This window comes from Phaethon aethereus (assembly GCF_964289735.1).
Source record: "Phaethon aethereus genome assembly, chromosome: Z".
In the NCBI taxonomy this organism is placed as follows: Eukaryota; Metazoa; Chordata; class Aves; order Phaethontiformes; family Phaethontidae; genus Phaethon; species Phaethon aethereus.
Genome location: NC_138577.1, coordinates 82,537,068 through 82,549,944, shown reverse-complemented (window position 1 = coordinate 82,549,944; position 12,877 = coordinate 82,537,068). Strand labels below are relative to the sequence as shown.

At 40.3% G+C, this 12,877-nt stretch overlaps 1 protein-coding gene across 1 annotated transcript in view; it reads right to left on the bottom strand.

The window, feature by feature from the left end:
• Positions 1 to 10,373, bottom strand: part of ATG10 (autophagy related 10) — a gene marked incomplete at its 5' end in the record, with an annotated part of 90,839 nt that extends 80,466 nt beyond the window's left edge. The window contains 2 exons of the mRNA XM_082013489.1: positions 5,212 to 5,331; positions 10,248 to 10,373. Coding sequence (XP_081869615.1) covers positions 5,212 to 5,331; positions 10,248 to 10,373 — 246 coding nt within the window. The remainder of the gene's footprint in view (positions 1 to 5,211; positions 5,332 to 10,247) is intronic.
• Between the last annotated feature and the right edge of the window lie 2,504 nt (positions 10,374 to 12,877).

Below are 12,877 nucleotides of genomic sequence, written 5' to 3'. Positions count from 1 at the left end.
TTGTTTAGAGAAAAAAGGACTAATAATTACCAAGAATTCTAATTTTCTAATTGTTACAAACTGAACAGCACAGCTGAAGAGCAAATCACGTAGTATTATTAAGTTTAAAATGATGTCAGACTCATTCCCACATCCTCCATCAGGCAGATCTTCACTAACACTAATGAACATCTGCCAGCAAAGGTGGAGTCCATGTAAAAGTAAATATATAACTTAATCAACATGTTTGTGAAGCTCAGTGCTCATTTTCCAAAGGCAACATCAGGTATTAACAGACGTTCCACATTTCCAGCCTGCCCACTGCTTCATAAAGTAGCAATGGCTGTAGCTTCAGAAATGGTTCCACGCTGACTCACTTCAATACCCAGAAGAGCTGAGACAAACCACACACAGAGAATTATTACTCCAAGTTATTGCTTCCCTTGAGCTATTTGAATAACAAACAAAAAGAATGCATAAAGTGAATCCAGATTTTCCTACGTTACTCTTTTAGAATATAAGCTCTTTGAGGCAGGAGGATTATCATAGCTTCAAATTTTGTACAGTACTTTTCACCTTATCAACAATTCACGTAATAATACAAGTAAATGTTCTGCCCTTGCTTAAAATGTGTTTACCTAGCATTTAACAAAAGCTGGAGGTGGATACAGCTGATGGTTAATACTAAAGTCGAGAAGGAAAGGCATCATGTCAGTGCAGTTGGCTACCTGGGCTCATAGTACAGTGAAATACAACTTTGTGGCATTTAAATAGTTTCAATCATAGGGAGGAAAAATCATTCTGTTCACTGTGATTTACTTAGACTGGATAAAAGAAGGATGATTGAAAAGGGAAAAAAACGCACAAATATAGAAGAGTAACATTCTGGTTTCAGTGGAAGCAGAAGCTCCTGCCTCACACAGCCAAGGTACCAGTGGCGCAGTATTCCTCAGAACCAAGCCCAGGTTAAAGTTTATCAAATCTATTATCTCCCACAGCCGGTCATCATTGCATCTTGTCTCAGCAAAGAGCTTGTGATGAACAACTTGCATGAAACTCATTTATAAATTTGGGTAATATACGGTTGTCAATATAAAAGTATTTGAAACATGTTTCCACATACAAAGTAAGTTATACAAAAGAAGGCACAATTCCATGTTCATTGATACAGAACCTGACAGATCTCTTGGCAGGACAGATTTGATCTGGATCAAGAATATACGCTTAAGATTGTTGTTGAACTAGACAGAACACAGTACGGTGGTTACACAGCATCTATGCTGTCTGCAGAAAAGTGTGGATGACACTCATCTGGCATGAAGTCAGGACAGCGCAGAAAGACAACTGGTTCAATAAAAATTTAAACAGACTAAAATTGCAACTTAAAAATTTTCAAATGGCACTCTGTGTTTGTATCAGTTCCTCGCTTTGCATCTCATGCTATTTTTATTCTATTGGAAGATATTCTAAAAGATTTATGACCTCTTCAGCTCATATCCTAGGGACTGAGTCCAATCATACTGGTTTGAAGGGTGTCCTCCACAAACTCGGTCAAAAGTTTTTTTATGGTTAGTCAGTGTCATTAGTAGTTTCTGTTTACAAATCTGGGCACTACAACAAACATTCTGATTAAACTAAATCCACAGAAATGAGAATGGCATTCCAGAGGAATATTCTCAATCCTTTTCTAGTAAGATGGCAAATGGAAAGATACAGTCTGCATAAAACAGGATCCTCAGGCACCTCATTAGATAAAACAGCTCGACAACTCAGTTACTGCCAAGTACAAAGACAGAAACTTTCTTAAACTGCTCTAAGTAGATACTAGCATTTAAGCATACCTGCCTCCAGATACCTTGCCTTTATAGTGTCAGTGCATCTATGTGGGCATAAATCCTTTTTTACGTTTACCTTCATCTAAGCTTGTGTTAAGGGTCATTTCAACATAAAGAATAAAATCCAACTCATGATGCTTATACTGTACCCACTTAAAACTGTGAGCCTTCTCACAGCTCGCACCACCCTATACAGTCCTCACATGAGTTCATAAGGTAATTCCTCTACTGCCTAGGACAGCTCAGGAACTAGCAAGAGTGTGTCTGGAAACTAGCAGACATCAAAGGTTCTCTGACATGCAACAGGTCTACAAGGAGACAGTCTGAATTCTGCAGGCTTGCCAATGAGCTGAAGAAACCATCAATTAACTATTATGGGCATGGCAGAAGCCTTCAAGTTCCAGAAAATGGAAAATCTGCTTTATACTACGTAACACGTCAAACTGCTGCAGTACAGCACAGTGGTTCCCAAACCTGTTCTTAGCTTCTGCTGTATTCCTGCTGGTCCTATAGAGCAGGCTGCCTCCCATTACAGCAACTTGCTGCCAGTCAGCTGATCCTTAGCATCCCACAACACCTATCATACAGGAACCTCTGTGCAAGTAAGAATTTCCAACAGGAGCTGGAATACACCAACTTGCACCACCACCCCCCCCCCCCAAAAAAGGGTGTACTTTGGCATACTAGCACGTGCAGATCCATTACATGAACTGACTGTGACTGCCAGTTCTGACTCCCAGGATCACAAAGATCACAGCATTCCACTACACAAGCATGCCAGTCTCAATGTAAGGACTTCAATCAAAGCTTAAGTGAATTTTTTTTTTTCTGAGTTGCTACTTTACAAAATACAGTCCTCAACTAAGTGTAAGCTTTACCATCAAAGTGAAATCTCATCCTCAGTTAAGTCATCAGCAAAATTACTACTGTTTTTAATAAGCTCAGATCCACATTTTGTTGTATGAGATTCACAGGACAAAATGCAGACATCTACATCCAGGTTAACCATCTAGATTCCCTTGATCATCAGTGAAGAAAAACAGACACTTTTAGACTCATGTTCTCCTAGAGAAGACACCTAAAATAGGTTGACTGATTTATACTAAAAAATGTTTTTTTACCTCCTCAGGCTGAAACAAAGATTTAAGTGACAAGCTCTACATTGCAGATACCTAAAATAAGAGGAAAGAAACCCACACAGAATTTTATTCTCAGTTATCAGATGGAAACACAATTTGTGTAAATGGAACTCAGCATACCACATAATACAGACTGCTCTGTAGAAAAGACCAAAATACATAGTTATTCATCACTCCTTCACCAGGAAGGAAATATTTAGATACCAGACAATGAGATGGGAAGATGGAAACATTAACTGTCCATATGACCAATGAGCTGAAATAACCTTTTCAAGTAATTTGATCAGGTTCCCCGGAGATCTTGTAAGATTAGCACATTTTTGATGTTGTGATAACTGATAACTGATTTTCAGAATCACAGAATCATTAAGGTTGGAAAGGACCTTCAAGATTATCAAGTCCAACCGTTAGCCCAACACCACCATGCCCACTAAACCACATCCACACGTTTTTTGAACACTTCCAGAGATGGCGACTCCACCACCTCCCTGGGCAGCCTGTTCCAATGCCTGACCACTCTCTCGGTAAAGAAATTTTTCCTAGTATCTAATCTAAACCTCCCATGGCACAACTTGAGGCCACTTCCTCTCGTCCTATCACTAGTTATTTGGGAGAAGAGACCAACACCCACCTCACCCACCACAACCCCCTCTCAGGTAGTTTTAGAGAGCAAGCAGCTCTCCCCTCAGCCTCCTCTTCTCCAGACCGAACAACCCCAGTTCCCTGAGCCACTCCTCATAAGACCTGTGCTCCAGAATAAGTAATTTTCTATGTGAAGAAAGTTACTTCAGCTATTCAGTGTATTTTCTGCACTGTATCATTATACCTCAGTATCTCTTCACAGATTAAAAACAGAACAGTAATAATTTTGCCTCTCTGCAGTTTCAATGTCTTAATTGTACTCTTTGCTACAACAGGGTATACTCATTGATATATTCAACACCATTTCTCCCTTGATGCGTCTTTGCTTCAATTACTTGAATAGGAGTTAGATCCTCACTATGGATAACTTTCCTGTATTTCCCTCCAGCTTCAAAAATTTGTATACTAATTTTCCCCCTAATTTTCCTCCTAATTTTCACCACGCCTGCCAAAACTAACATTCTATTTGTAATCTCTGAATTGGATTCCCAGGAACAGAAGAGGAAAATCTCAGAACATAAAGATCAGACTTCTACCTGCCAGTAAAAGTGATTTTCATCTTGCCAGACACCTGCTTTCACTAAATTTTTAAGAACTAAATACTTTTTGATATATACCCCTCTTTAAAATACAGCTGAAACCTGTGAGTGAACTCACAAAATCAGCAGAAAAAACTACGTCACAGACTAACAGACAGCATGACCTTTTTAAGTGCCATTCTCTTCAGAAACCAGGCCAAAAGAATACTCATTTCAGACCCTGTACCACAGTCTCGTTGTGGGGGGAGGGAAATCAGTGTGCTGATGAAAAAAGAAAAGGAATTGTTGCAGAAAAAGGCATCTGGAAAATATACCTTGTCCACCTATTCAACAGTTTATAATATCTAGAATACATTGTTTTCAGTCAATTATAATCCAAGATTTCTTTTCATATTTATGGTAACATCATAACAAGGAAGTGAATTTCTACTGCTTATATCTTGATTAGTCAATAATCTGGAGTTCTAATGCAAAATCAAACAAGCAAATAATTATTCAGAGCCATTCACCCTGAGTTTAATGGATGGTTCTCTTTTTCTGGAAGAAAGGCATTTATTCTCCTTGCAGAACACCAAATCTATTTTATTTCCGACCACCATTTTTAAAAATGTGCTCAGCATTTTAAGTTAAGTTATTCCACAGTACAAAAGTATACACTGAGTATAAAATTCTTATACAAACCTTAATTATTCAGTAAATATCACTTCAAATTAATATTAGCCTCACCATTTTCTTTAATTCATATTTACCTCTAAGATAACTAAATCTCGATGCTTAATCTTTTTCCACACAAAAAGAAAAGTTTCCATAATGTTAGTGAATCAATATGCAAAGAAATATTATCCTTCCATGAGGAAAATATATACATAAAAGATGCTAGAGCCTTTCCATTTGCTCCCAATTTTCATCACCAATATAGCTGTACACCTGAATGAGAACAGCTGTAGGAAGAATAATTAAAAGCCACTGGTAACTTAAGATCAGAAATCTTTCTGGAGGGACTTAATAATATAGTATTTTTAAAAATCCTGTTCATGATTTACTTTATAGACACAAAAGACTAAAATTTGTACTTACTTCAACATGTGTAAATAACGTTTGTTCAATGTTATCACTGTTTTCCTCCTTGAGATCTAGTGCGATGTTTCTATTTCTTACTTGGAAGTGTGTTTTACTAAGATAACCATCATCAAGGTCCTGTATTCAGAAAACAAGAAAGAAAAAAATTTTCTGCAACCAAAATGCTAAATGCTATCACCATTCAGAAAATAAACCGAGCATGAGATTTAGGCATAAGCTCCAAGTCTTTTATAGGCGCCAATGACTGCATTGCTTTTCGGCATGTTCTCACAGGTAGTTTACGCTGGTTCTTGGTGTTAAAGGAAGTCAAAGACCTGAACAATAAAAATAAAATTTGATACAGCTATTTATTTAATACGACAACTGCTACCTGTGGATCAGGATGAGTGCCAAAGGACTGGAAACTCATGAAAAGATGAGCAGCTATTAACAATTTTGACCTACCTATTTCAAGCAATGCATTCATGCCAGTATAAACTTCTCACTTCTTAGTAGATTGTTTTATTTTTGCTCTGTTCCCCCTCTGAGTTTCTTAAAGTCCTGAAAAAAAACCCAAAGCCACCCCATTTCCAAACTTATGTGTGCAGTCACAATTTGTTCCCTTCTCTTGATCACCACTGAGTGTCAAATCTAAGAGAAAACAAAGCTGTACCTTCTCCCAGTGTCTTTTCTACCATTCTGCTTCCCAGGCTACATGGTCTACTGCTGTAAAAGGCCCTTGCACAATTTCAGAGTGCCAGAAGGAAGGTTTGAGGAGCCTCCCCCCCTTGCTGATCTGACTATCTGCACACATATATAAAAATTTTGTAGGTTTTTTTTTTTTTTTTACTTAAAAGGAGGAGGTGAGAAAAACTTTAATAACAGATCACTGGAAAAACATACACTCTGAAAGAGAGAAAGAGTATGTAGAACACAAAGAACAGTAGTTGCATGTTAAGAACTTATTTCTCAAAGGAAACAAATAAATTGGAGTTTTATTAGCTGTTTCATTACGTTTTACTTTAGACAAATACAGAAAGCATATGCACAACATCTGATTCAAAAAGATTCTATTCAAAACAGTCTTTCTACAAAATCTATTAATGTAGCATTGAATTGCTTGACAAGACTGCAAATTTAACTATAATTTAACTCTTCGGTTTATCTGCTATTGCTGATACAGTTTATTTCATGTATTCTGACCTTTAAATCAACCTGGATTTTATTCTGACACACTAGTTCTCTCTTGTCAAGGGCACTGCAGAATATATGTAGTTCCAAAATTTGCTATGGGCTATTTGCTTACTTTGTTCTTATCAAGTTTCACACCTGATAAAAAATGATAATGCTGTCTACATGTATTTTTGTCCATGAATTTTTAAGTATGAATCATACTATGAGCAACTGCCTTGCTTGTAACTCCTACTGCATGCCTTATTTCCTCACTAAATCTCATGAAGAACATGAATCCGTCAAATTTTGCTGAATGTTCTGGCTGCAGAACCAACTTCATCCTGTGCAATAAAGAATCAAGCATGCAGAGGACAAGACTGACATAAAAATTAAGCCTAACTTGGTGACACAAAACCCATTTCTCTCACTCAGCACTGTCAAGTCTCTCCTTGTGGTGCTTCGTGCGAGTGTCAGCAGGAGTAAATCTACCTGCATTGCTATTTATCCCCCTAAGAGCAGCAAAGAAAGTACTACAGCCACCCACAGAGGAAAAACGCCCCAGGGCACAATGAGCTTTGCCAGAGAAGGGCTGGTTATAGCATTCACCTCCCTGAACCAGTTCTTCCTGTCAGCAGAAAGGAGCCAAGCTCCATAGCCTCTGCATTCTATAGTATTTGAGCGCCATGAAGAAGTATCTATGGATAGCTGGAAACGGGAGTCAGCAGTCTCTGTATTTGACAGCTGTATATCAGAGGCTAGAGGAGAGGTGGCAGGAAAGAGAAGCATGCCTCCTGTTGCACCCTCTGTAGTGTTATGTATTTTGTATGCTTCTGCCCCTATAAATGAATCAATACTTTAGCAAGAACTTTGATCCCATCAATGTGGAAAGGGAGTCCACTTCTCCAGCTGTCTTGTATCACAAGCAAAAATGAACTGAGCCTTTGGTATGATTACCTAGATTAACTTAACTAAATATTAAACAAACATAAAGCATGAAGTAAACAGGGGGCAGCCTTCACAGCCAAGATTGAAGTGTCCATCCCTAAGAACAGCACCCAAGTTTAGCCCTATCAGGTCCTACAGTAGAGGTGCTCTTGGCTTTTTTACAGGTTTCTTGTGGGAGAAGAAAAAAAAAAAAAATTGTAAAAATAACATAGTTTAGAACATTTCACTTACAGCTATAACTACAGGGTTCTGCTTGGGCCATGTGAGCTTATGCCATGAGAGGCAGCTCCACAAAAACAATGAGTATTTCATCACCTAAATTTAATCTCTACAGAAAACATAGGAACAGAAGAACACAGTTCTACAAGCCTGGTTTACTTGTGTGGTCTTACTGCTATCAATGGGTCTATTCATGTGAGTATGGAATGAGGAACGGGATCCAAGCGCATTACATCATCAAAAATTAAGAGTGCCCCAAACTACCCACAACACATATATTAGTAAAAAAAAAAAGACAATGAGACATCTTGTTAACAAAAAGGTCCCTTCCCAGACTACATACTATAAATGGACGGTCTCAATGGCCAGGTTTTTATCACACATTGAAATCACAGTCACCAACTCCACCCATTAAAAAAAAAAAACTCAGAATTTTTTTTTATATGTGAGAACAAAAATCTACCTCATTCTGCTATTTCCAGCAAAGCTTCTTATTTCACAGAAAGTTCAAACTTTGACCCATGTATTAAATTCCCAACAGAGGCTCAGAACATCTTTCTTTGTTGAATAAATCTTCACAAATATAGCCTTGGACTGAAATCTAAAGTTTCAAATGGTTGCCTGTAAGAAAGGGTGCATTGTAACACTTAGCTAATATTTGTACTCTTTTAAAAACTTCTAAGCAGAATGCATCTAGGGCCAAGACGCTGCTTCTTACTGAAATTCTGTTTCATCTGTGATGAAAAGGTTACAAATACAAATGTGGAATTACTTGTGTAGAAATGGTGGCATACATTTACTCTGAGACTTCTTGCATTTCAAAATGGTACATTTTTCTTCCCAAAATTCATGAAAACATGGGAAACCACTAAAGCCATTAAAGCAAAAGAAAAAACAAAAAAACCCCAAACACCAGAAAAGGCCCCACTGGAGCAGTAAATTTTCTACATCAGAAAGAAGAAATACACATATAATAATGAGTATCCCAAACCATCCATTATTGAAAGCCAATCAGAGAAGCAAGGGAACATATGCAAACATACATTGCCCATCCATCCAAAAAAGTGTGGCAAAAAGGAATTCTAGAACAGTGTGGATTTATTATTAGATCAAAAATAACAGAAGCATTCAAAGTAGAAAAATCAAGTATTCAAAATATTTCTTTTGTTATTATAGAGCAAATACAAATTATTTAGCCATAAGCCATAACTATTGCAAAGGCTTCATTTCAGCAGTGGTTAAGCGGGACATTAGCATGAAGTGGCTATCATTACGTATTTTTAAATCAGTACATAAGAAATGCTGATTTTCTTTAAGTCTTTGAGCACTGTGGAAGTTTCAGAGAGCTTTGGAGGAGGCCAGGTGTATCAATACATTTTTATATACTGGCTAATTTGTGTAACTATGCACATATTAGCTTGACATCATCCCAAGCAAAATAACAAAAGATGTCACATAGAAATCAGTAAATAAATATATACAATAAATTTTTTAAGAAAAATTGATTTTGTCAGGGTAACTTAAAAAGACATGTTTGGTTGATAACCATAAAAGTCGTAACAATATATGCTCAGACTTCCATAAGATAACTGTTGATTCCACAAATGGAAATTAAAAAAATAAAACAATCCCAGACTATTCTGACACACACTAAAGGAAAAATTGATTAATTCACAGATCTCAAATGTAACTTAAAAAAATCTGGAATCACCATAAAAGAAGTTATTCTAATGGCATCCTGTAGGACTAAGTCTTGGCCCCACGCTACTTAAAATTTTGATTAACGACCTAGAAACAATATGTAATTATAATTGGTGAGGTTTGAAAGTTATGGGGAAGCAGTAAATACTGAGGACTGATCATTAATACAGACAGATTCTTCTGGTTGCTGTATGCAACTAAGATATAAGTCACACACCTAGAACAAAGACTATGTGGTATTCCAGCTTACAGGGTTAAAATGATCCTTGGATATATAACCACAAGCACTTGCCCGGAGTAGGAAGGTTTGAATTTCACAGTGTTACAGCATCCATTGTCTAGTACTGCCCACAGATAAAAAAGGATTTTTATATACTGGAAAGGATTCAGAGGAGATCCACAAGAATGATTAAAATATTGGAAAATAGTCAGAAAGCTCAATATGTTTTGTTTTTACACTGACAAGGTTAAGGGATGAATTGATCTGAATCTAAAGCACCAAAACAGGGCGAGTTCTGGTAAAAGAAGGGTCCTCAGATTAGTAGACAAGGTACAGCTACCAGTGACTGGATGATAAAGCTGGGTAGTCTTTTTTTTTTTTTTTAATTCAATTTTAAGCATAGCCAACACTTCAAAGGGCTTCGTGAGAGCTGTGACTGTTTTCCCATCACTGGGAATTCTGAAAATGAAGACTGCATAACATCTTATACAACATTTTCTGATCAAAACAGAAATCACCTCAGGTAATCCTACCCCTTTGTGACACAACAAGTTGCACTAGGCCATCCCAGCAGTTGTTTCTGGATTCATGAACCCTATTCAATACACGTACTGGCCTAAATCCTCATGTAAACCACCTATGTACTATTTTGTTCTTGGACCAGCTGTGTAAAATGCCACTTATTTCACACGTTGTAACACCCCCTTAAAGGATGTTCCAGCTTGTGGTGGTTGTTAATAGCTCAAAAAGGCCAGCAAAAGGGTATATTTAAAAATTAACACCATGATTATTTTACCTTGCTAGTTCTCCACTCCCAACCATCTCCTATCTGCTGTGAATGTTTAATAAATTCTTCACAGTACTGTTTGAATCTTTTTTCTTCCAGAAAGAAGTCCTCTTCACCTGCCATGCTACAGGACATCTGCAGAGCAAATTAAATGTTAGTATTAACAGATGAAATGAACACTAAAAACTTTCACTGATTTATAGCAACTGAATAGTAAAATAAGTCAGCACTGGAAAAAAAACCAACCGTTTAAGTAAAACAAAAACATGTTTTGTCAAGTGCAATGGAGAATTATAGATACACGGAATGGCTAAGGTTGGAAGGGACCTCTGGAGATGGTCTAGTCCAATTCCCCTGCTCACAGTAGGATCAACTAGGGCAGATTGCTCAGGGTCATTTCCAGATGGGTTTTGATTATCTCCAGAGATGCAGATGCCACAACCTCTCTAGAGAGCCTGTTCCAGTGTTCAATTACCATAGCAGTAAATAATTTTTCTTCTGTTAAACAGAAGAATTTATGTGTCAGTTTGTACTCATTGCCTCTTCTGCTTTCACTGCATAGTACTGAAAAAAGTCTGGCTCCATCTTCTTTATTCCCTCCCATCAGGTATTTATACACATTTTTAAAAACCTACTGACTTCCCTCTTCTCCAGGCTGAAGAAGTCCCATCTCTCTCAGCCTTGCCTTGTATGTCACGTATGTATCTACGTCAAATGCATCTTTGTGGCCCTTTACATGTATGGCGTTGTCTTTGTTGTACTGGGGAGCTCAGAGCTGGACACAGTACTGCAGTTTTGACATGTTTCCTCAGTACAGCCCAATTGGCAACCAGAAAACCAAATCCACTTGTGGGCCACTTCCCTGGGCCTACCACCTTTTCCTTTGGGAACTGAACAGTTCCACAAGAGCTTAACAACTCTAGTGTCTGTGGGCCCAGAGCCTACTCTGATGGCCATCAAAGTCCAGCTTGAAGTGACTGTTCCTACTCCTGCCAGCAGTACCACTCTCTGGCCCAGTAACATGGCTTCAGGAAGTTACAGCGTGCTTCAAAGGAGCACCTTCCCTACCCCTCAAATACATCCCTCCTGGGCTCTTAAAGGTAACAGAAAAACTCCCTCACAGAATCTGTCCAGTTTTACTTCCCTACACACACCTTTCAGAGAGGATGTATCACAAATACAGCTGCTTCAATGTGTTTATAGACACCAGGCATCACTGCAGAACTACATACAAATACTCAGTAACTATTACAAGTAGATTACACCTTTTTTCAACAACAAATACAAAGGGCACAGCACCTCATGCAGTGCTCATTATTTTTCAGGCTCTGGCCCCAAATCACAACATCCTCCTGCCTGCCATTGACATAAATTACTTATCCAGCACTTGAAATTTTCAATGGCAATTCACCCAAGCCCCTGTTACTCTGTTCGTGCTACCTGGATGCCAAGAAAGAGGAAATGTGGAAGACATAGCTGCAACTGTTTCTGCAATTCCCCAATTTCCCAGTCCAGGTGATGGACCACAAAACTGTGGTAAGCGCAGGTAACTGACAGCGTTACTTCTCACGCACGTTTTAAGCGGAACCATGTGCTTTAGGAAACGAGCAGCTGTAAAGAGGTACCAGGCCGCGGACACCTGTGCAGCACCCCTCCCTTTCTTAAACCGCCCCGAACCACCCCCCCCGCACCCGGCCCGGGGCCCCGCTGGCAGCAGGAAGGCCGGGCAAGCCTCCGGCCCGCCCCGCCGGGACGGGTCCGCCGGCGCGGCCCTCGCCCCCCCAGGCCTCCCTCCGGGGAAAGGGAGGAGCTGCCGGCCCGGGCAGCCAGGCAACGTCCACCGGAACAGGCGGGCGCCGTGCGCAAGGCGCGTGAGGCGCCCCGCCTGGGGCGAGGCCCGGCGCAGGCCGCGCACGGAGGAAACGGGGTCGCAGGCCCCAGGACAGCCCCACAGAGAGGCGCAGGACAGCACGAGCGGGGGGCACCGCCCCGCCGCGCCGCCCCCCACATACCGTGCCCGCCTCCTCCTCCCGCCAAGCTCCCTCTCGCGCTCCCACCCCGCCCACCGCGCATGCGCGCCCTGCGGACGGAGGGAGGCGGCTGCGCATGCGCGAGGGGAGGCGGGGCTTCGGAGCCGGCGGAGGGGTGGCCCCGGGCCCGTTGCGCCCGCGGTGTGAGGTGGTGAGGCGGTCGGGCGCAGCAGGCCTCCGGGATGGCTCTGCAATCGGCCAGCAGTTCTGTCAGCGGTCTCCTCCCGCCCCCAAGAACTGTTGGCCTCGGGTATATTTAGTTCAGGCTGGCCCTCTTCTAGAAGCTCGGCAACGCCAGCTTTAGCTGAATGTTTCTCACCGGTTTCACAAGGCTTAATCGCCCTTCTCTCCTTGCAATAAAAATATGTAATGTTACCACTTTTCCCTAATGAAGGGGGGGAGGGGGCAACGTGAAATTAAAATGCCCAGGTCACCTGTCCCATCACATAGCACGGGGGGTGAGTAGAAGGGCAATCCAAAATGGTTATACAGTCGTCTGGGTGAAAAGTAGAAAACAAAATGCAGGGTCTTGCCACAGCCTGAGCTAGTGCCAGGAGATGCCCAACGTTTATTTCTCTATTATTCTGGTTACTCAGCTGTTGTTGTCTT